Source organism: Bacidia gigantensis, assembly GCF_019456465.1.
Source record: "Bacidia gigantensis strain McMullin 20006 chromosome Unknown contig_249, whole genome shotgun sequence".
NCBI lineage: Eukaryota > Fungi > Ascomycota > Lecanoromycetes > Lecanorales > Ramalinaceae > Bacidia > Bacidia gigantensis.
Window position 1 is genome coordinate 157,062 of NW_025408603.1, and position 20,502 is coordinate 177,563.

The 20,502-nt window shown below is 50.5% G+C and overlaps 8 protein-coding genes across 8 annotated transcripts; 2 read left to right on the plus strand and 6 right to left on the minus strand.

Annotated features, from left to right (window-relative positions):
* Window positions 1–208: 208 nt before the first annotated feature.
* KY384_006302 (uncharacterized protein) lies at window positions 209–1,527 on the plus strand (the record flags this gene model as incomplete). Its single annotated transcript, XM_044814798.1, has 5 exons — window positions 209–350; window positions 399–506; window positions 560–850; window positions 909–1,145; window positions 1,241–1,527. 5 exons carry the CDS (start codon window positions 209–211, stop codon window positions 1,525–1,527), a joined length of 1,065 nt encoding a protein of 354 aa, XP_044667898.1.
* A 3,001-nt stretch (window positions 1,528–4,528) lies between these two features.
* KY384_006303 (uncharacterized protein) lies at window positions 4,529–5,521 on the minus strand (the record flags this gene model as incomplete). The annotated part of the gene is made up of 1 exon (XM_044814799.1): window positions 4,529–5,521. One exon carries the CDS (start codon window positions 5,519–5,521, stop codon window positions 4,529–4,531), a length of 993 nt encoding a protein of 330 aa, XP_044667899.1.
* A 1,333-nt stretch (window positions 5,522–6,854) lies between these two features.
* KY384_006304 (uncharacterized protein) lies at window positions 6,855–8,001 on the minus strand (the record flags this gene model as incomplete). Its single annotated transcript, XM_044814800.1, is given in 3 exon segments — window positions 6,855–7,324; window positions 7,339–7,948; window positions 7,984–8,001. The coding sequence occupies 3 exon segments, from the start codon at window positions 7,999–8,001 to the stop codon at window positions 6,855–6,857; spliced, it is 1,098 nt and encodes a 365-aa protein (XP_044667900.1).
* A 1,279-nt stretch (window positions 8,002–9,280) lies between these two features.
* Window positions 9,281–10,379, minus strand: KY384_006305 (uncharacterized protein; the record flags this gene model as incomplete). Its single annotated transcript, XM_044814801.1, has 2 exons — window positions 9,281–9,921; window positions 10,031–10,379. The coding sequence occupies 2 exons, from the start codon at window positions 10,377–10,379 to the stop codon at window positions 9,281–9,283; spliced, it is 990 nt and encodes a 329-aa protein (XP_044667901.1).
* Window positions 10,380–11,668: 1,289 nt separating this feature from the next.
* On the minus strand, window positions 11,669–12,511 carry KY384_006306 (uncharacterized protein; the record flags this gene model as incomplete). The annotated part of the gene is made up of 2 exons (XM_044814802.1): window positions 11,669–12,202; window positions 12,341–12,511. 2 exons carry the CDS (start codon window positions 12,509–12,511, stop codon window positions 11,669–11,671), a joined length of 705 nt encoding a protein of 234 aa, XP_044667902.1.
* A 2,531-nt stretch (window positions 12,512–15,042) lies between these two features.
* On the minus strand, window positions 15,043–15,804 carry KY384_006307 (uncharacterized protein; the record flags this gene model as incomplete). The annotated part of the gene is made up of 3 exons (XM_044814803.1): window positions 15,043–15,528; window positions 15,635–15,692; window positions 15,752–15,804. 3 exons carry the CDS (start codon window positions 15,802–15,804, stop codon window positions 15,043–15,045), a joined length of 597 nt encoding a protein of 198 aa, XP_044667903.1.
* Window positions 15,805–15,936: 132 nt separating this feature from the next.
* Window positions 15,937–18,402, plus strand: KY384_006308 (uncharacterized protein; the record flags this gene model as incomplete). The annotated part of the gene is made up of 3 exons (XM_044814804.1): window positions 15,937–16,043; window positions 16,399–16,846; window positions 16,972–18,402. 3 exons carry the CDS (start codon window positions 15,937–15,939, stop codon window positions 18,400–18,402), a joined length of 1,986 nt encoding a protein of 661 aa, XP_044667904.1.
* Window positions 18,403–18,768: 366 nt separating this feature from the next.
* KY384_006309 (uncharacterized protein) lies at window positions 18,769–20,061 on the minus strand (the record flags this gene model as incomplete). The annotated part of the gene is made up of 4 exons (XM_044814805.1): window positions 18,769–18,956; window positions 19,073–19,410; window positions 19,512–19,738; window positions 19,795–20,061. 4 exons carry the CDS (start codon window positions 20,059–20,061, stop codon window positions 18,769–18,771), a joined length of 1,020 nt encoding a protein of 339 aa, XP_044667905.1.
* Window positions 20,062–20,502: the final 441 nt, after the last annotated feature.

Genomic DNA, 20,502 nt, shown 5'->3' on the forward strand with positions numbered 1-20,502 from the left:
TTGAAAGTTGAATGAGGGGGTATCATGTAGGCGCTTGTTTAGCGTATTTTGGGTCACCTCCGGCGTGGAGTAAGGCCACTGCGAAGGGTACTTGCGTTTTATTGCAAGGCTGTATTGTTCGTATTCAGCCCCCACTTATCAATTAAAAGCAATTTAGTCCTTCTTAAGACCGTCTCTTTCCCCACTATGCAAGGCAGTCGGAGAGGTCATGGCAGCTTACGATTCTGCAAACCGCTTGGAGAAAGGGGATCCTGTATCTCCCTCCCACACCGAACATACGACTATTACAGAATCGTCCTTAGAAAAGGGCAAGGACTTAGACCACGTAAACAATCCAGAGCAGTCACGCTGTAAGTAGCTTTGTCTCGCGTTTTGGCACTGCTAATCCCGGCATATAGCTCCGATCATTGTTCGATTCTATCGCTGGTTCCGACAACGATGGATTGTAGGAGTTCCATCCGGAATGCATCGACATGGTCGCATGGCCCCTACCATAACTCGTAAGCGTGAGTATCAGCATTCTGGTTGATTTGTCTCTTGCTGAATCGACTAGTGAAAGATCATCCGACGGGGTATCCTAGAGTTGCTTGTTTTCTTGATAGCGATGATGCTTTCATGGTATACCGAAGATTTGGCTATCTGTTCTCTCGCCTGCTCCTTTCGAAGCAAGAGGAGATCAGTATGCTGGAATCTTCGTTGGCTGGAATGGACAAGCAAGACAAGGCCGAGGATAACGAGAGGTATATCAAATCTCATTTTGAGGATGCGAATCGCGAGAATAGACCTGAGGCATGGCCCGAGTCTCGCACCGAGCTTTTGGTCAGACTGGAGGCAAAAGTAAAAGAGTACGGTGAGTGAGGACCGTAGCATTTCGTTCTCGACTGTACAGCAAGCTCATAATACTACAGCCGATCTCTTGCTCAAGGCACAGCAACTTAAATCGCTCGACCAGCCATCTCGTCGAGACTACAAGAGCGTGTTACACTTCATGGAGAACGATGGTGGACCACTCTATACGAAGGAGGCCGGGTTCATCTATAACAGGGAAGATCTTGTGACTTTACGGCCTGGTCGAGATCATGCCTGGCTTGATGGGATCCTTGAGCGGACTTTGAAGGCATTGAGAAGTCGACCGATCATAGTAGGTGACCTTTGCCTTGGCCGGGCTTGGATACTAACCAGTTGCAACAGTATCTCTTCTGCTCAAAAGTCAGTCTAGTGTCACAATTGATATTTTGAGTCCTGACGTCTGAACAGGAGACCAGAGAGAAGAGTGACGAGGAGGTTATTCATTACTATGATCGCGATCGTATCTCGATCTGTGTGACTTTGATCCTGACAATCATGATTTTGGCTCTGCTCGTAGTACCTGTCTGGATCCTGTACCGGCTCTGTGTTGCTGGGACCATTGCTACCAGTCCGAACACCCTATGTGTGATAGCTATATTCACATTGCTTTGTACTGCAATACTTGCGTGCTTCACAAAAGCCAAGCGCCACGAGATTGTGGCTGCCTCTGCTGCGTAAGTACCCTGCTTCTCCCATCAGAGATAGAGCTCTAAGATAGGGTGTCTGACTGAAACTGATATAGCTACTGTGCAGTATTGGTCGTATTTCTTGGAAACGTCAATAATAATGGTCTCTAATCCAGGTGAGAAGTAATGACAGTACTTAAAATGCCTTCATTATACTGAGATGAGCAACAGCAACTAAAGAAAGGGTGAAAGCTTCTCACTTGCCAAAAATCGTAAGATGAGGCCATGAATCAACTGCCTGATTTGTCTCTCAGCCGGGCTAGTGCCGAGGGCGAAATTGCAGATACACGCCAGTGATTTGGCAGTTCCTCACAATCAGATTGAAAGTCTTCTAGAGCTCGCCGACTAACGACTGTCTTTCAAAGCAACTTCGTTCGAGCTGCAGGGGAAGAAAATGGATGTTCCAGTATAGAAGTATATTAAATTATATACCTTTTGCGTTAGAGAGCGGACAAGGTTGTTGACTTCACGTCTTTGCTTACCAATTTCCTCCGTCTCTGTGCGTATTTCCATGATCTCTGGGGCGGAAAGGAGCTTTAGAGCGACTGTTCTGCTGGGATTGTCTAGGTGATCGTGGAATGTGTAACCTAATGCAGCCAACGCCTCAGGACTAATGTCGACTTTGCGAAGCATGATGGTTTACCTCGGCCGTGGCTTCATATAGCTGGCAAACACTGTTGTGCCTTTATGATGTTTCTCCTGCTTTGGAGCGTTGCGTCCTTCCTGCATTGACGTAGACGAGACTCGGAAGTTGAGTTCGACTAATGATGCATATGAAACATGTAGTGCATCGCCGTGGGATGTACTGATAAAGGCCTTAAATACCGATGCTCGATCTCCCTTCTGCATGTCGATGGAGCTTGCGGACTGGATTTGATAGATGATCTAGGCACATGATGTAGTAAGCCATGCTCGCCGTCGTCCTCTTGGCTCAGCAGGAAAGGGTCGATAGCACTGAACACTCCCGCTTCCTTATCTCCAATCGCAGTGAACGGAGGTGAAGGCGTTGCCGCAGTTGCCGAGTCGCGCCACCAATACTTCACAGCAAGCCATAATCACTGTGTACAGCAGCCGAGCCGTCAAGATTGGTATTGACGACGGAGGCAAGCCCAACGTCTCGTCCCTCCCTAACAAGGCGCTTTATGATTTGAAATTCCTCGGTTGAGGCAGATCCATTGATGATCAGCCGATTTTCATGCCTTGTAAGATTGTTAGCAAAGTTAGAGTTGGTTATTCCATACAATTGCACAACAGCTACTGCCGCCGCAAGCATTGACTGCGAACTGACAAGCTTTCGCTGCAGGGATTGAATACTCTTTTCTCTGTAGTTAAATAGGAAAGCTGAGAATGTTGACCTCCCTTTGCTGGCGCCTGTGTCACCAAATACCTTCACATATGGTCTAATCTCACGATCCACGCCAACAAGAATTCTCGTGGAGTGGTTCAGTGGCACTTGCAGCTTCGGCAAGTACTTCAAGAGCGCAGTATTTCGTAGGCTATCGGTCTTGCTGAGCAGCGCTTCCAGAGTCTTCAAATTCTCACTCGGGATTGCAATGACCCCTCATAGCTTAGCTACAGCTTCGGCGGCCCCTTTATGTCTTTGATGAAATCCTCCGTGACTCGGCAAATCTTCAGAGCAGCTCCTACAACCGTGACGGCACCTGTTATAATTGAAAATGGGTCTACCATGTCACACACGTATTCTCATAGAACAGACCGGCATTTGGACATCCAGATAATTCTGACAATGATCCATTCACCCACAAATCTGTCTCATTGGCCATGAATTGTATGTGAGCCTTCTGATTGTGAACTGATAGCCAAGTTTGAAGCCCGTATCGGACTCGTCCAAACGGTCCGTCGAGTCAATTGTACCGCTCTTCAGGCGCCACAGCATATTGGATAGACACGAAAAGCATAAAGTTATTTTTATCGTTCCTGAACCTGAGGACGCTAATGCTCTCTTGGGACTCCCACTGCGTCATGTCTCCACCTGAAGCTAGATAGTCGTTATGCAGAACGCCGCTTCCGGTTTTGTATACGTTCCGCTACTAATTGGGAAGACTCGCTCTTGCTTTGTAGGTTGCAATGGCAGCCAGAGGGTTGCCATTCAGAGTGCCACTGCCGGTTACTTTACTTCTGGCTTGCAAATTTTATGCCTCTCTTTTTCTTCTTTTTACTCCGGCGGGGCCAATATTTTTAAACACTGAAGCTTGCTAATCCGTGTTTGTATAGGTCACCTTCTAATTGATCCAGTATGTCATCCTTCTCGAGACTGGTACCGGTCCCGAAGGATCCGGCGAATGAGCTCGCCATCCCCTCTCGACTAAGGAACCTGCCGGTCCTTGACGAGTATCGATGAGCCTACCCCTTGCAAGAGCCTCATTCCCTCAAGCCTGCTTCTGCAAGATCCACTTTACCCCAAAGCATAGCTCTGCAAAGGCCACACTCATATATATCTAATAATATAGCTGACGTCCTTCACTGCAGTCCAACTTCGATCGGCCACTCTAGCGTCACAACTGATCAGTAATTGGTAGCAGAGATCGGCGACGAGATGCAAGCGGTCATCCACAGATACACAGCATGCATCAGAGACCACATCTCCCGAAGATCTCATCTGCCAGAGGCTACACCTGGCGGGGAAGACGCTTGGCAGAGACCGCATTTGGAGGAACCCATATTCGAAATTGTCCATATCCAGACAATGCGATGTTTAGCGGAGGCTATATCAGAGAAGATTGTCGCTGGAGGTTTTCGCTGGAGGGGATTGTCACGGGAGGAGACTGTGCTTGAAAGTCTAGGATCGGTGCGATCATATTTGGAGAAGGCTGTGCTACGCTGGGCGCGCTTTATGATATATAGCTGTCGCCTTGAAAAGAAGACCTGCGGAAGTAATACGACTGGGGAATTCTTCTTTCGTCGCTGAGTCCTGCAGTGGGGTTTTAGCCTATCAATTGTTTAAGCTGTTATCTTGCGAGCAGAGTATGTAATCATTCATATTCCAAAGGCATTTCAGCAGAATACAAATCCCATGGAATCCAGCCTGTCGGTTCAGGGAATGCATATTTCGTCCAGAGACCTTTATATCCCACTTTGTCAAAGTTTGGTGTCCATTTAGCTTTAAACTCTTTCCATTCTCTCCACGTCAATTTGTTTTTGCCATACTCAGTCATCATATCCAACTTTCCCCTACATATATCCGCTTGCACTTTTTCTAATCGGAGCTCGCATTCCTCCTCGAATCCGTTCATATACCGAATCGAGGCACCGTCATTCTCATCATAGATTTCTCTGTACGGCGTCTCACCAATCATGACACGACATACATCCGATAAGCCGTATTCCAACTCCTCTCGATCATCTGCATCAATCGTAGACGGAGAAGAAATTCTGAATATAGGTCGATCGGCTCGAATAGCGGACAACAACTCCATAATTGATACGATATCATTGTCTTCGAACGATTTCAGAAGCCGTGGTACTTTGCCATTTGACGTCCATGAGGCAATCTTGTTATTCTGAAAGTAGAAGAGAATTTTCAGTAGAGGAGGCCTTTGGACAAGCTTCGAGCGCAATTGGCGAAGTTCTCTCCATATGCCGACGATATCTGCTGGTCGATCGGGATGAGGAGGCCATATGACTACCCTAAGTGTAGTGATCATGCTGAATTCAATCTTCAGATTGTTTGCGACCAAGGTAGTCAGCGTCACACCACTGAACCGTGTTCCGCGGGGTGTGATGTAAAGCTCGATCAAGCCATCTGCTTTCAACATCTCGAGGACTTCATCACGAATTTGTGTATTCACGTGAATGAGTGGGGTAAGTTTTGGTCTGAGCTCACGACTATCTTGGCTGAAATACAAGGCCTCTGAGCTTAATGAGAGCACGGTCCTGAGGTGATAAAGGTATATGCAATGGCGCATTTCAAGTGGAAGGCCAAGGAAGGAGCTCCTTCGATAGGCTGATGAGTTTCCGATCTCCATTACAATATCGTATACCTTCCGTTGTCTGCCTAAGACAGTGATTGGACAGAAGCGGAGTCGGGGATTGTGAGGTTCGATGCTTGTAAAACTGGCAATGGAAACGTTGGTGGGCTTTGCCAGTAGGTCAGGTCGTCTCTTGACCTAAATATTGTACACTGGTAAGGGAAGGATGGATAGAAATAGGTGTATGTATGCTTCGAGCAAAGAGTGTTCGCCTTTTGTGCGGAAAAGGTGACTCATCAGAGTGAAGGCAAAGGTTGTGGCGCCGGCTTTTCGACACGTTGAGTCGATGTGGTGAAGCGCCTCAGAGCATAATAGATGGGTCTTGAGGCTCACTCAACCATGATGATACTGATCACGGGTCCAAGAAAGGCAGAGCATCTTCAAGCTCCTCCAGATCACGTCCACCGATCAGGCGTGTAATCCCTCGAGCAGGAGCAAGGTTGGTAATGCCCTCATTGCTAGGATTCGCGAACCGACTTGATACCTCACGATCGAAAGCCTAATCTAGCCTCTTCAAATCGACTCGGATAGCTTGTTGCGATACGTGTAGAGGGTTGCTCGAACTTGTCTGACCCCTCGGACGCGACCAATCAATTGTGCGCGAATGTTCCGCACTTCAGCTTAGTCAGCAATCGAAGGATCGAAGGGCCCATGCGGAAACTACGCTGAAGTGATGGAAAAGTACGCGACGCTTCCTTCCCAATAATACTTAGATCGTACAGCAGATACCTTCGTGCTGATGTCCAACCTAACCCCAACTGAAGAACGCACTATCATATAGGCTTTCCCCAAGCTCTCGCTCAAACCCCCCTCACTCTTGACTTTCAAGCAGCACAGTCCCGCACTAAACCACATCAGTAATTCCCCAAGTCTAACGTCGGAATGCGCACAGACTTCCTTATGCACAGCATATGCACAGCATAAAAACAGAGCTACACCCAATCCATCATTTCCCCACCTCTAGCATCGAAGACCGGGTTGTGATCCCCCTTGCTTCTAAGCTCAAGGGGAGGACGGGGAGGGGAGGGGGAAAAAGGGGGCGATACCCCATACAGCTTTTCACAAAGTCCAACATCGAATACCGGACTACGCACGGTGAGTGAGATAAGATCTAGCCTAAGCCGAATAGCGGATTAGCAGGAGTCTGGGCGTTGGAGTGCAGGACCATCAATGCAGTAGCTAGAGCACCATGTGTCAACCGCAATTATATGTAGATACAACGCAGACTTCCCCAGCCGTTGACTCTGATAATCCATCACGAATCCGCACAGTCCAAGAAAGTTCATTCGATTCTATTTTTATGAAAGACCTCCCTCCCCCAACCCTCCCATCAATTCCCCGTATAATAAACCCTAAAAAACGCCGCCACACACCCATCCTCCGTATGGACTCTATCCCCCAAATAAAACAAATTCCCACTCCCACACTTCTGCAACGTCATCAGCGTCCCCAACGCGCCATCCGTACACTGCAGGGAATAAACCGGCCCATCACCCGCATCGAACCCGGGCGGTATCCTACAAACAATCGGCGCATACCCTGCCATAATCTCCCCATACATCATCGCAATGGGGCCAAACGTGCTGCCGATCTGGAACGTGGCTGCGTAGGCGACATTGCCAGCCACACCCTGGGGCGCGGGCCCAACACCGACGAGATGGCCGTCCGCGTCTAAAGACAGCGGCGCGCCGTGGTAGAAGATCGAGAACGCGAAGCCAGTGAGGCCGCCGCTGTTGGGGAGGGAAGCGTACCCGCCATAGAACTGCACGGTGTCTGGTTGGCTGGCGAAATCGGGGTTTGCTTGAAGGGAGAACATTTGGGAAGGGGCGCCGTTTGCGCGGGTGGGGGTGTTGGTGGTAGCGGAGGGTGAGTCCGGGGGGATGGCGGCCAGGACGAGGGGTTGGCATTCTGCTGGTGCGGGGCCGAGGTAGAAGCCTGTTCCGCAGGCTTGTTGGAGCAGGGCGGCGTCCGCGCCGCATTGGATGAGGGGGCGCCAGTGCCGTCAGCGGCGGTGACGATGCATGTGAGTGGTTCTGGAGCGGCTTGTCTCGATTCGAGGAGGGAGCGTTTGGAGAGGTCGCAGGCGGAGGAGACGAATTGGACTTGGGAGGTTGTGCCTGGGACGATTTGGGCGTATTTGGAGGCGTGGATTAGGTGGTTAGTCGTGGAGAGGGAGAATTTGGCGGCGTCGTTGGGGGAGGCGGCGGTGAAGACTATGGCACCTGCGGGGCTTATGACGGCGTATTGGCCTTGGGATATCAATTGAGGTGTGGTGGCACGGAGGTAGAACTCGTTTGTTGGTGGAGTGGAACAGCCATCGTTGCCGCCGTTGGCTGGGGTGGAAGATGATGGTGAGGGGAGAGTCAATGAATTTGTGGATGCTGAAGATGATCGGTTAGAGGTTGGTGAAGTGGTAAGGTGGTTCTGAGAGGATGTTGTCGATCTTGAAGTCGAGGAACCTGTAGCGGACGATCCATTGGTAGTTGATGAAATGGTAGGGTGGCTCTGGGGGGATGTTGATTGTTTTGGGGTCGACGAACTTGTCGCAGTCTTTGGAGTGTTGGTTCCAGACCTTGGCGTCGAGGTGCTAGTCTTTCGAGAGGTGGATGATAATGAGGAGCTTGTTGAATGGATCGATGGCTTTGAGGTATTGCTTCTCGACGATGTTGATGATGTCGTTGTAGAGCTTCTGCTTAAGCTACTTGCAGTCGAACTCTTGGATGTTGTAGAGGGTGTTTTGGGCGAAGCTGTTGATAGTGTTGTAAATCTTTGGCTTACGCTATTGGAAGTTGAAGTCTTGGAGGTTGTGGTGGGGCCCTTGGTGGATGTAGTAGAGATATGTTTTGAGGTGCAAGGGAGAGTAGAACCCTTCAGAGTGGTAGTGGGTTGTCTAGTGGAGATTGAAGAGGTAGCCTTTGTTTGTGGCTTTGACGTAGTGGAGGTGCATGACACGGATCCAAAAGATGAGCATTTCTGCGTGCATTGCTTTACAGTCTGGGTCTGTGTATGAGTGACTGTGACAGTATGTGTCTTCCACCACCAATGGGCATCAGCGAAAGACGCGTAAAGAGCAAGTAAGGCAATAGAATTCAAATGCATATTTGCAGCGAAGAAAAGCAAACACCAAACGAGTGACTGGATGCTGAGGGACTTGGTCAGGCAGAAAGGAACAAAAAGCAGAAAGATTTCGCACCACGCTGACGACATGGCGAAGGAGACGGCGGGCGAATTTTGCGCACTAGAGTCATAATAACGATCCAATTCCTTCGAATCCGGATAGCTGCAGACGATGGGAGCAATACCAAACCATGATTGGAGCATGAAGATTGAAGCCTCCAACGGCGTGTCGATGCCATTAAGCTGTAGACCAGATGTGGCTAGCGACTTGATAGATTTGAGATTTCCGAGATGAAAAGATCCAGAAGCGTCGTTAGAGTTTGATGAGATGGCCGAATGTGGAAGACAGCCTCACGCTAGGGTCTAGCGTTCTGTGGAGACGGGACGTCTAGAATACTGACATCGATTTTTCCTTTCTTTTTGAGATATGACATGCAATTGAAGAGTGTGGAGTGAGCGGCGGTGATGACGATGCAGGCTCTGAAAGGATTTCCCAAGGTATGAATATGGCATGTTGTTGAGCTATTGCATTGTCAATGAGAGACGGATTAAATCGACATTACCTCTGCCATCGCCTCCTTCATTTCCCTCAGCTTCTTTCAGTGTCCATTTGTTACCTTCAGGTGAGATTTCCAGCGTTTAATCTTCACGCTCTCCTTTCCTCATCTCAAACATCTTGACAGCCTCTTCCGCAGCCTTGACACCACTAAGTACCATGGCTCCAAATGTCGGGCCCATGCGGTTTGCGCCATCGATCTCACTCAATTCCATACCACCGACGATCAAGCCAGGAACCACTTCCCTCGTCTTCTTGACAATCGCGTCCTCTGCGGTGTTCATATCCAATCCCCTCATACCTCCCAGCTCTTTCACCGCACCCATCTGTACCAATCTCTTGACGGAGAATGCGCCGCTTGGGCCATCGTGACCGGTCGTGCTGACCACAACGGGTGCATTGATGGTGTTGGGATCCATGCAAGACTGATCATCATGATGTTGTGTTACGAGCGTCCAGTTGGTGACAGCGCCTGCAATGCGCACGCCGCCATTAGGGTCTGGGCGAGTGATGAGGTCCTCGACACTGGTGGCATTGAAGAGCTTGATATTCGGGAAGGCGAGGACTTTCGAGAGGAGGGTCGAGGTGAAGAGAGCCGCGTGCTTGACCACCACATAATGACCTTCGTCGGCGTAAGGGACACCGAGCTCGGAGAGGAAGGCGTCTGCCGGCTTGCGGAGGATCATCGCAGAAAAGAGCTGGCCGCCTAGCCAGGCGCCGCCACCTATAAGCATGAATATAAGTTGATTGTTCCATCATCTAGATAATGGACTCGAGCTATCGAAAGAGATGACCAATCCTCGAACACAATGAAAATTTGTATGCCAACGTACCTGGTGAGACATTGGCCTCAATGATGGCAATCTTCAGATCAGGCCGGGACTTCCCCAGCATGTATGCAGCGCTCAAACCGCAAGATCCCGCGCCCACGATGACGATATCGCTCTCTGCATACTTGTCCAAGTCTTCGAAGTAACGTCGGGTCATGGCACGGGAGACCTGGGACTCGCGGATTGGCTCGAAAGCGAAGGTGTCCCATTTGCTTTCCATTTCCTCGAGTGTCTTTGCTTTGACATTGCCATTGCTTTTCACAGCGCCATTCAATCCGATGCTGTTCTTCAATGCTTTGATGTTTGCGGATTCACTGTCTGGAAAGGGAGTTGTGGCAGCAGGTGGTGCCATTGTCTCGGTGAGTCTGCCTCATGTTAGGTATAAAGGACCCTCTGGCAAGCAGGGGCGTGGAAGAGCATGATCCTTTCGCTGGTATTATCCAGATCAAGTTTGACCGTTTAATCTCAGATCGTTGCCATGGGTTGCTCCGTGCCGCCTGCATCTCCTTCTCCAGCATGAGAAGGGTGGATGCAAGAGCCACGAAGACCCAAAGCACGAACACCGGTCCATGCTACAGATGCGTTACCTGAAGGTACTTGATCATGATGACAACATGATCCCAACGAGAGCGATTGTGCCTCCATGCTGGAAGGTATTACTTTGATGGGTATGCTTGATATCTGCAGCTCGTCAGCATAGAAACGACCATGGGATTGGGGATCTCGACACTGTTGCTGTAAATGCTCCGCCCGTAATCTATTTCGGTTGCGTTGAACGAGTTCGCTGTGGTGCAGGAAGCAGCAGGGCAGTGATTGATATGAATAGTCGAAGTGGGGCGTCGTGGGATATCTTCGTGCCGGTGCTACCCGGTTGGAATCCGCGACAATCTATTCCCCTCGACGCCAGACCAAAAAATTACAGCTTAGGCTTAGTGAAGATCTTATCTCACTCACCGTGCATAGACCCGTCTTCAACGCTGGACTTTCCCAAAGTCAGATGAAGTATAGTCATTGTCAGGCTTACCTTACATAAGCTGGTCCAATCATAAATTTTGTCCTAGTTTACTCTCTCACATCGTGTCCCAACGCCAGACATTCCAAATTCACGAATTAGGCTAGCCCACATCTTATCTCACTCACCGTGCATAGTCCCCCTTCCAACGCCAGACTCACATTTTCAGCACATCAGGCCTAGCGGACCAAAGCTAGGCCAATCGTTTGGTTTTGTCCTCTCACGCCCGCGTTCGACGCCAGACACCGTGAAAACCCCAGCTAGGCTTAGCCTTCCTTCTGAGCAGCTCGAGAGCTGTCAAGCGATTTCAATGGTAGAGTTGAGAAATGACGAGATAGGTTAGGGGTCGTGGGTCATTATTCGGTGAAACATCCCCGGGTTCGACGCTGGATTTGCGGAAAGAGGGCATAGGGTTAGTGCGTATAGTGGTCTGCAGGAGACAGGGATTGTATAGTCTGGGGACGAGCGCCTGCCAGATTCGGGCGTCTGGTCAAAGATAGCAGAACCGAATAATTATGGAATCTCATAATGTCATTAACAATACAAACAAAGTAGGCGCCATGCCTTATCAATCTGGTATCCAGGCGCTGCATTTTCGCGTAGCCCAAGTCAGACTAAAGAATCTTCGCTCATCCCGTAGCCAACTTCTGCAAATTCGACAAAGCCCCATTGAAGATATCATTATCGCCACCCCACGGACTACTATCACTATTCTGCCAAATAGTCTGGAATGGCCAACCGCCCGGAATAGTCCCCGGCCCAGCAGTCGAGTACCTCGCCAGCACCAACGGACTGTTAGAGCTAAAAGCCTTGGTATTCCCCGTACATGTATTCCACCAATCATTCGTCGAATAGATCAGCGGGTACCGACTGGTCTTGCTGTGGTACGTGGAGACAAAATCGCTGATCCAGCTCACCATGGCGGAGGTAGAAAGGCCGTAGCAGGTGCTGCTGGGTCCGTATTCGATGTCAAGCATACCGGGTAGGGTGATTCCGTCGCCGGACCAGCCACCACCGTTGGCGACGAAAAAGTTGGCTTGGCTGGCACCGGAGCCGCCATCGGGGCGGGCGAAGTGATAGCCACCTCGAATTAGCCCTGCGGATGTCGCTCCGCCGTAGTGGCTCGAGAATGAGGGGTCTTTATAGGTGGTTCCTTCTGTTGCCTATCGAAACAGATGACTTAGTGATGATGCAGGAGAGAGAGACGGGGGATGGTCAGGCTGCTTCATCAAGTGATGAAGAGCAGGAGATGGTGTGTGGTGCTATGTATGAGTTGTTCGAGAGGATGAGAAATAACTCACCTTGATGATAACGAATCGAGCGCCGCCAGAATATGCCGCGTTGAAGTCGACACTTGTTTGATAATGAGAAATGTCGAAGCCCTTCACTGTTGCACGCTTCTCAAGTTCCCCCGAAGGAGCTGCACTTGCCAGTGCAGAGGCACATACTGTAAGCAAAGTAGAGGCCTTCATCTTCGAGCTTTCAGTGATATTAAATGTTTTGACCGGATCAATGCCAAAATCTTGTACAAACGAAACAACGAGAAACGGAAACCCAAGCCTTCTTATATTCGACAACCATCCAAGCACGCAGAACACCCTCACTATCCTCTGATGTCATTTCTCATTGCCAATCCTCCAATCTCGCCCCCTATCGCTAGTTGAAACAGGCCCCCGCAGCTCGCCGTTGACGGTAGGCGGCAAGGCCGAAGCCATGATCCGCACGTTGACAATGCTTAGCATCAATTTCATGCATGAAGCGTAGCACTCAGGGTAGTGTGGGTAGCAGACGAAGGGTCTCGAGGCGAAGGCCGACGATTGAGTAGTATTCTGATAGCGAAATGCGTGCAGAACGAGGAGACATGATTGGTGTCAAAGGGAATGCCAGTCTTTGAAATGCATGAGCTTTAGGGTTCAAGCCGAAGACAGAAGGTGCCTTGCAGAAACATCATGTTGATCCCAATCACCTGCGCGTAACCTTCATGCAGGGAAGAGGCATGGTGCAGCCGCTTGGGCAGCGCATGGGGGGGCAACTGGAGGCCACGTTGGGGCCTTTTGCAATAGGATTGGTAACATTAGGCGGGTATGTATATTCCTCGCTATTGGAAGTACGCGCTGCGAATGACGCTGGTATTGTCGAGGAAGATGGAGAGTTGTGGAAGAAGAAGAGTGATAGCCCATGATTATGCTAAGGAATATTACGTACAGGGAAGGAATGACGTCGATTGGCCCATGCGGAAGGCTTGAGACCATACGTTTATGCATCAGACCAGCACCGCTGAAGAATGCCCACAATACTGAGGTCAATAGAGGATAATGGACATGGCTATTTTCACCTATATTACACAAAGTGCATAGCACAGAGCCTTCTTATTGAATCCACATCCCTCGATAGCGCCCAGCATGAGCTCTGAAGCTCGTATATCATCTCTCTGCTCACTAACAAAGCTCCGAAAGTACCACCGCCCAGCTATCCATCTATGTCACCAATGAACCCTCTTTCCCATCCTCACAACCTCGTTCCCTGTCCCAAACGCTTCACTGCTCTCATGCATCCCACTACTACTTTTCCTTTCCCAATCATAGCGCACACCGTCCCAATCCCACCCCTTCCCGCACCCCGCACAAACCACGTATGGACATCCCCCATTCTTCTGCGCATAATAGGCACACTCCTCATTCGGACATTTCTTCGCCTTTCTTTTGATCTTGTCCTCGTGGCTGACGTTCGCACCATCCCTCTCCGTTGCTGGGATTTTATCGTACTGGGAACACGTGTAGCCGGCGTGCCAAGCGATATCGTGGTTGCCGCAGTATGTGGCAGAACAGTCGATGCAGGTCGTTTTGCCGTTCTTGGGGTGGTGTTGGACACCACCCCAGTCACAGGTTGGCTCGATGCATGAGCGGTAGGTGGGGAGCGAGGAGAGCTTAGCCAGAGTCGAGAGTTCGTGAAGGCTGCTGATGTTAGTAAGAATGAAGAGAAGGTGGGTGTGCAAAGCATGAAAGCGAAAGAATATATAAGCCCTCGGCAAATGTTGAAGCAGCTAACATGAGGAACTGGACTTGACTCACCGTGTCATCTGTTCCTTTGGCAATACCTTTGCTAAGTCGGCTTCGGTAAGATCGCGTACGCATTCGAGGCAGTCAATATCCTTCCATTCTCCGCGCATGCTAAGTTCCCTTTCCGCGTGAATGAACGTGCACTCTTTGCACACGTTGGTGCTGTGCGAAGGACACATGTCCACTGGGAAGCGACGACTAGGGGGCTTGAATTAGCCGATCTGCATTGTGCAGCGGTAGGTAGCTAGGGTCAGAATCACTGACAAGCTTTTGGCCTCTGCGCAGATCGAACATTCCTTCGTTCGTTCCGACAGAGCCGAAGCGTCCGAAAAATCGTCGACCTTTGTGCGTTTGCGTTGAGGTGTCATTTTCACGAGTTCAGGTTGATAGCGGACGTCATGTAGGAGGTGAGTAAGCAGGTACAGAGCTCAGCGAGTCTAAACGTAAGGTATCAGGATGTCATGTGACGTGTCAGGTATAGACAGTCGAGTAGTGTTGAGCCGTAGGGTATGGCTGATATGTGACACCATTAGCGTCACACAATCCGCATTGGCTTGCCACCTCCCATTCCACCCTATAAGTGGTTAGACTGAGCTAGAATCGACGCCAGTTGGCCGACCATGGATCAAATATCATTGAAGCAAGGCGACGATGAAGAGGTGAAGTAGTGTTCTTTGACAGAACGAACGTCCCACCCCATATTCTGAAGATCGGGTTCACGTCCTATGCCACGAAGCTGGCAATCAAACCTTGCGTATCAGCAGCATCACAACTTGGGTTGCTATTAATGTACTGTAGAGAAGACGCAAAGCAAAGGGTCAAGTGAGCCACGGCAATATCCCCAAGGCCAGAAAGGACTCTTCTTCGGAAAAGAAACCAGAGTCCCAGCAATGCAAACGCTCTGCTGTACTTTTCCCTTCCTCCATATCTATGCTTGCATCTCATTATTCTCCAACAGCCCTTAAGAATCTCCCCTCTAATATCCCGACCTCCTTCTTGAACTGATCGACCTCCTTCCAACAATCCAATGGTCTCCGGTCATTTACCCTTAAGCACTGTACCAATTCCTTCTTCGCTCTTTCCACCCCTTTGCCTCCATTTTCACCTCCATCTTCACCACCACCCCTGACTCCCTCTTCCCTCAGCCTCCTTGCCCCTAATTTCTTTTTCAGATTTTCAATCTCTGCCTGTACTTTCTCTCTGCTCAAGTCATCCTCTTTCATTTGTCGCTTCGCTGTGATTGCAAGAGCGTCTGCCCCTTCTCCACCTTCAACGGTCGGAGGGGTAGGCGCGACGGGAGGAGGGGATTCGGAAAGTGATTCTAGCAGGTCTTTCAATTTTTGGACTGTTTCGTCTGAAAGGCGGGTGAGCTCGGAGTGGACGCGTTGTTGGACTATGAGGTCTTGGGAGAGGGAGCGCGTCGTGTCGGACTGCAGACGAAAGCATTAGTCATGTATCCGTCTTGTGGTGATGTTTCCTGAAGTTCCTCCAAGGGATGAGAGGGTTGGGAGAGCAAAGCAGGTCTAGGGTTCTTACTTCGGGAGAGTCTTCGAGTGATTGGAGGAGTTCGGGAGAGAAACGGACGGGGGTTTCACTGGAGGAATCGATATCAATAAGACTCATCCAATTGCAATCAGAACAGGAGTGACGTACGCGGTGAAGACATGTTCATTTGCTTGCGCGGGTTTAGAATTGTTGGAACCCATTGTGTGGTCGACGGGGAAAATGGGAGCTTGCGGTGATTATTGCCTGTCCATTATCGTAGCAGCATCCTCTTAGTGTGCTCTCCGTGTGCCGTTTGCTGAGTGTTGATTCGTAAACTTCTTGGAAAGAAAAAGATGAAGTTGCGAAACTGGAGAGTTGAGCTGCAGTCCGCTCGTAGGGCTGAGTCTCCGCCCCAAAGACCAGATGAGACGAAAGCTCCAACAAAGCTCGGCTTGATCATGTATAGTTCATGAATACTCGACGTCGATAGCACCATGATGACCATTTGATCGATCAATTTAATTTTCTCTTCGGAGCAGCCATCAATCAGTGCACAAGCCTCGATGTTAAGGGGTCCAGGAGCCAGAATTCCCCCTGTCTGGCTTGACCTTTCATCCCACCTCTTGCTGTTCGCTTCAGCAGAGAAACGGGCGGCGTACTATGTCCTTGAGGAGTCTTGAGGGTTCACTGAAAGGCAGACGATTCTCATGAAGCATCTATACCCAATTGAATTCAATTGAGCCCTAGGCTTGGGCCCTAACCCCTCAATCCGAGTCCCTCTTACCCCACACGACCGCCATATTGGCTTCCTACAGGGCACCAACTCCTCCTGTCTTCGAGGCTTCAGCTGTACCATTACGGTTCTTGCACTCAGACGTTGCCTTCCTCAAGAAGACAGGACGCGGATCCTCCTTCTCTCGCGCTCACGTCCTCTCCTTTGTCGTCTTGTTGGCCGTGCTGTTCCTACAGCTGTTCAACCCTGACGTAACAGAATACAAGCCAGCTTGGAGCCCAAACACTGAACTTCCAGACGTACTATATCCTTCACCTATCTCTCCAAACACACCAATCTTCTCCGAGCCATATCCAATTTCACGGCCTGCTAAAATGACGTTGCTAGACGAAGCTAGGAAGGTAACGGAGGAGTTTGCGTATTCAGCAGAAGATGTGAACAGAGGAGTGAAGGCATTTATCAGCCAGATGGGTAAGGGCAACTACCAAACCTACTGTGGAGATGTCATGCTCAATTACGCACAGACGAGGGTCTTCAAAAGACGGGGGCAACGATGTCACAGATACCCAGCTATGTAACAGCAGTGCCAAATGGAACAGAGAAGGTATACATGAATGTGTACTGCTTGCGTGAGCTTGACCTGACGAGCTGCTAGGGTCTCTACCTTGCCGTTGATCTCGGCGGCACCAACTTTCGCGTCTGCTCCATTCAACTCCACGGCAACACAACCTTCTCCCTCACGCAATCAAAAGTCGCCATCCCAAGAGACCTAATGATAGCCAAAACCTCCCAAGAACTCTTCTCCTTCCTCGCGAAACAAATCGAAACCTTCCTCCAAACTCATCATAACGACCACTATACCGCTCACCTCGAGCGTCGAAAAGCCAGCTCCTCAACCACAACCGCGGAGATCTTCCAACTAGGCTTCACGTTCTCGTTCCCCGTAAATCAAGTTGGTCTAAACAAAGGCACCCTTATCCGCTGGAGCAAAGGTTTCGACATTTCCGACGCCATCGACCAAGACGTCTGCCAGCTCCTCCAAACCGAGATCGACGCCCTCCACCTCCCCGTCAAAGTAGCTGCCCTTGTCAACGATACCGTCGGCACACTGATGGCGCGCTCCTACACTTCCCCTGGCAAGACCGGCACCCTCCTAGGCGCCATCTTTGGCACCGGCACAAACGGCGCTTACGTCGAAAAGCTCTCTAAAATAAGGAAACTCACCTCCACATCCTCCTCTGCTAGCGCCTACGACACCTCCACCGGCGAGATGATCGTAAACACTGAATGGGGTTCTTTCGACAACACCATGACAGTCCTGCCCAACACACCCTACGATATCGCCCTCGACGCCGAAAGCGTAAACCCTGGAGTCCAAATGTTCGAAAAACGCGTGTCCGGGATGTTCCTCGGCGAAATCCTCCGGCGCGTCCTCCTCTCCCTCGTCAAGAGCTCCACCGCCCAGCTCTTCTCAGACGTGGATTCTAGCACCAACGACGGGCACTCCACCACCACCATCGCGGCGGACTCGGCGCTATATAAGCAATGGGGTGTCGACACCAGTTTCCTGAGTATTTGCCAAGCAGACTCCTCGCCAGGGTTACGTGCTATACGGCAATCGCTATCTAAAGACCTGGGCGTCGACGCCGCGAGCACTGAGGATGCCGAGGCGGTGAAACTTCTTGTCAACGCAATTGGGAAACGAAGCGCTAGGTTGAGCGCTGTGGCTATCGCCGCCGTCGTCATCAACACCGGTAACAACGTTCAAAAGGGCGCGTCAGAAGATGACGTAGTGGACATAGGCGTCGACGGCAGCCTGGTCGAGTACTACCCCGGTTTTGAAGACTACATCCGCGAAGCGCTGAGGGAGGTGAAGGATCTGGGCGAAAGCGGGGAGAAGAGAATCAGGATTGGCATTGCGAAGGACGGGAGTGGGGTCGGCGCTGCGCTGATTGCGCTTGTGGCTGCGAAGATGGAAGAGGGGTCGGGATCTGGGGCGGGGACGGAGTCAGGGGCAGGGGTGAGGAAGGAGGACGGGGCAGATCCGAAGAATTATGAGCCCGAGGGGCAGGACTGGTTTGGTTGAGGGTTAGAGGTCGGGAGAGCGTAAAGGGATAGAGATGGCATATTTTACGACCTTTTGGATCTAGGACTTTGCGACGTTGGCATGTATGTATGTGTATAGTCTGGAAATGTATACGATAATGTACAGTCTGAATGGGATTCTTGGTTCATATTCCCTAATACAATGTAGTATCCAATCATTCATTCCGGTGTCTGCGTCGACATGTCTATTCTAAGCATCTTGATCCTCGTCATATCTTATTCTCATAACCCATCTCTAAGGCTTCTAACCATTACATGTGAACGTTTCAATCGTTTGTTCTTCCACCCTACTCTTACAGCTCTTCAGACCCATCATCCGATCACAGTACATCCCGTACTCCCTTCCTCAAAGCGCACCCCGATCCGAATACCCAAACGGCATATTCGAGAAATACATATCACCAACCACATCGCCGTAGCTCTTATCATCGACACAGTACCCGCCGCCCGAGGGACCGATATGGGGGCAATGTACCGTAGGGCGGAAGGGTACCATGTTCTGGTGTACCATGCGGCAGAGGAGGGTATTGCGGCCTAATTCACACGAGGTGGAGAGTCAGCGATGGGCTTGGAGGTTGGGGTGGGAATTGGAAGCAGGGAATGGGGATGGGGCAGGGAAGGGAAAGGTGAAGGGTGCAACGGAAAGGGACCTGGCGTACCCAGTTGGTAAGATTTGCCAAAAGCAACCTTCTTCGTCAAGAAGTCCTCGCACTGCTGCATACTCTCGTACTGCGCGTTGGTGCCATTGCAATGCTTGATCGCGATGTCACAGATACTGCCTGCGATCTTTTGGGTTGCGAGTTGCACTGTTTGAAGTAGAGTGGCATTGTACTTTTGGGAGAGCGAGGCGAAGAGCGAGTCCACAGCCCAGTCCCACCATTTAAATGTCGCGTCATACATGGAAATTTGGCCTTGGGCGTTGAAGACGTTCCAGGTGTCGATGACGAGAGGGACGGGGGTGGGGAGGATGGGGAAGGTAAATTGGAATCTGTGGCGGAGAGGTGGGAGTCAGCGAACGAGCGTTAGGGCAGGAGAAGGGGGTACTGGGGGCGAGGGGATGGAGAGGAGATGTTGGAGCCCACAACGTACATTGTAGATGCGGAAGCAATGTTCTGACTGGCAGCGAAATGGAGGATCTTGTAGGATGTTGCGTAGCCCAACAGGGAGAACGCATTTGTGTCGTTTGAGGAGGCAGCTAGGTTCGAGAAAAGACCGAAGATGTACTCGGTATTCAGCTCGCGGCCGGAGAAGGTACGTGTGATATCGACGCGACCTTGGACGTCCTCTGAGAAGATGGTTGAGTTGATCTTCTTGGCCTGGATGTGGTGATTAGATCTTGGTTCCTTGCTTGTGGGGTTTGAAAGGGGCGGACCTCTTTCTGGTTTGCAGGATATATGAATGCATCGAGGAACTTCTTCTGCATTCGATAGAGCTCTTTGAATGTGAAATTGGCCGCTCCTTGCTCTTGCGCTCGCGGTCGTAATGAGCTGGAAAGCACGCTGTTCGGGATTACATTGTCTAGGGTCTGGTCTTGTGCGATTGAGCGTCGACTCTGTGATGGCTGAGAGGAGTATGGGATGTATGCGATGCCCGAGGCGAGCAGTAGGAGGATAATTGAGAGGAGCCTGTTTTGTCTCATCCTCTGACGTTCTTTACGATCGCTGAGGGCGCTGAGATGATCGAAGGGCTATCCAACGGTTCGTACCCCCTAAAATCTTTGCTGGCTCCTCCCAATTGATATATATACGAAGCCGCTCATGCAGCTTATCATTACGTCTCAGTCATCAGGTCGTGGAATGCCTCGGCGCAAGTTGTTGTGGGTAAAGGCATGTAAACAGGCGGCGCTGGAACATGCCACTGGGTATGAACAACGAGAGAGCATCATTATTGGAGGCGAGGAGGTACGAAGAGATGTAGACGACAGATGGCGCATATCTTGACCGCAGCGGCACACGTAATGAGCTATCATAGTTGATCTTGCCGCGAGAGGTGGTCGAATCTTGTTGGGTTGATAGGGAAAGTGCCACCCACGGGCATACAAAAAACAAATTAAGGAAGCACCAGAACCTCTTTAGGGCTG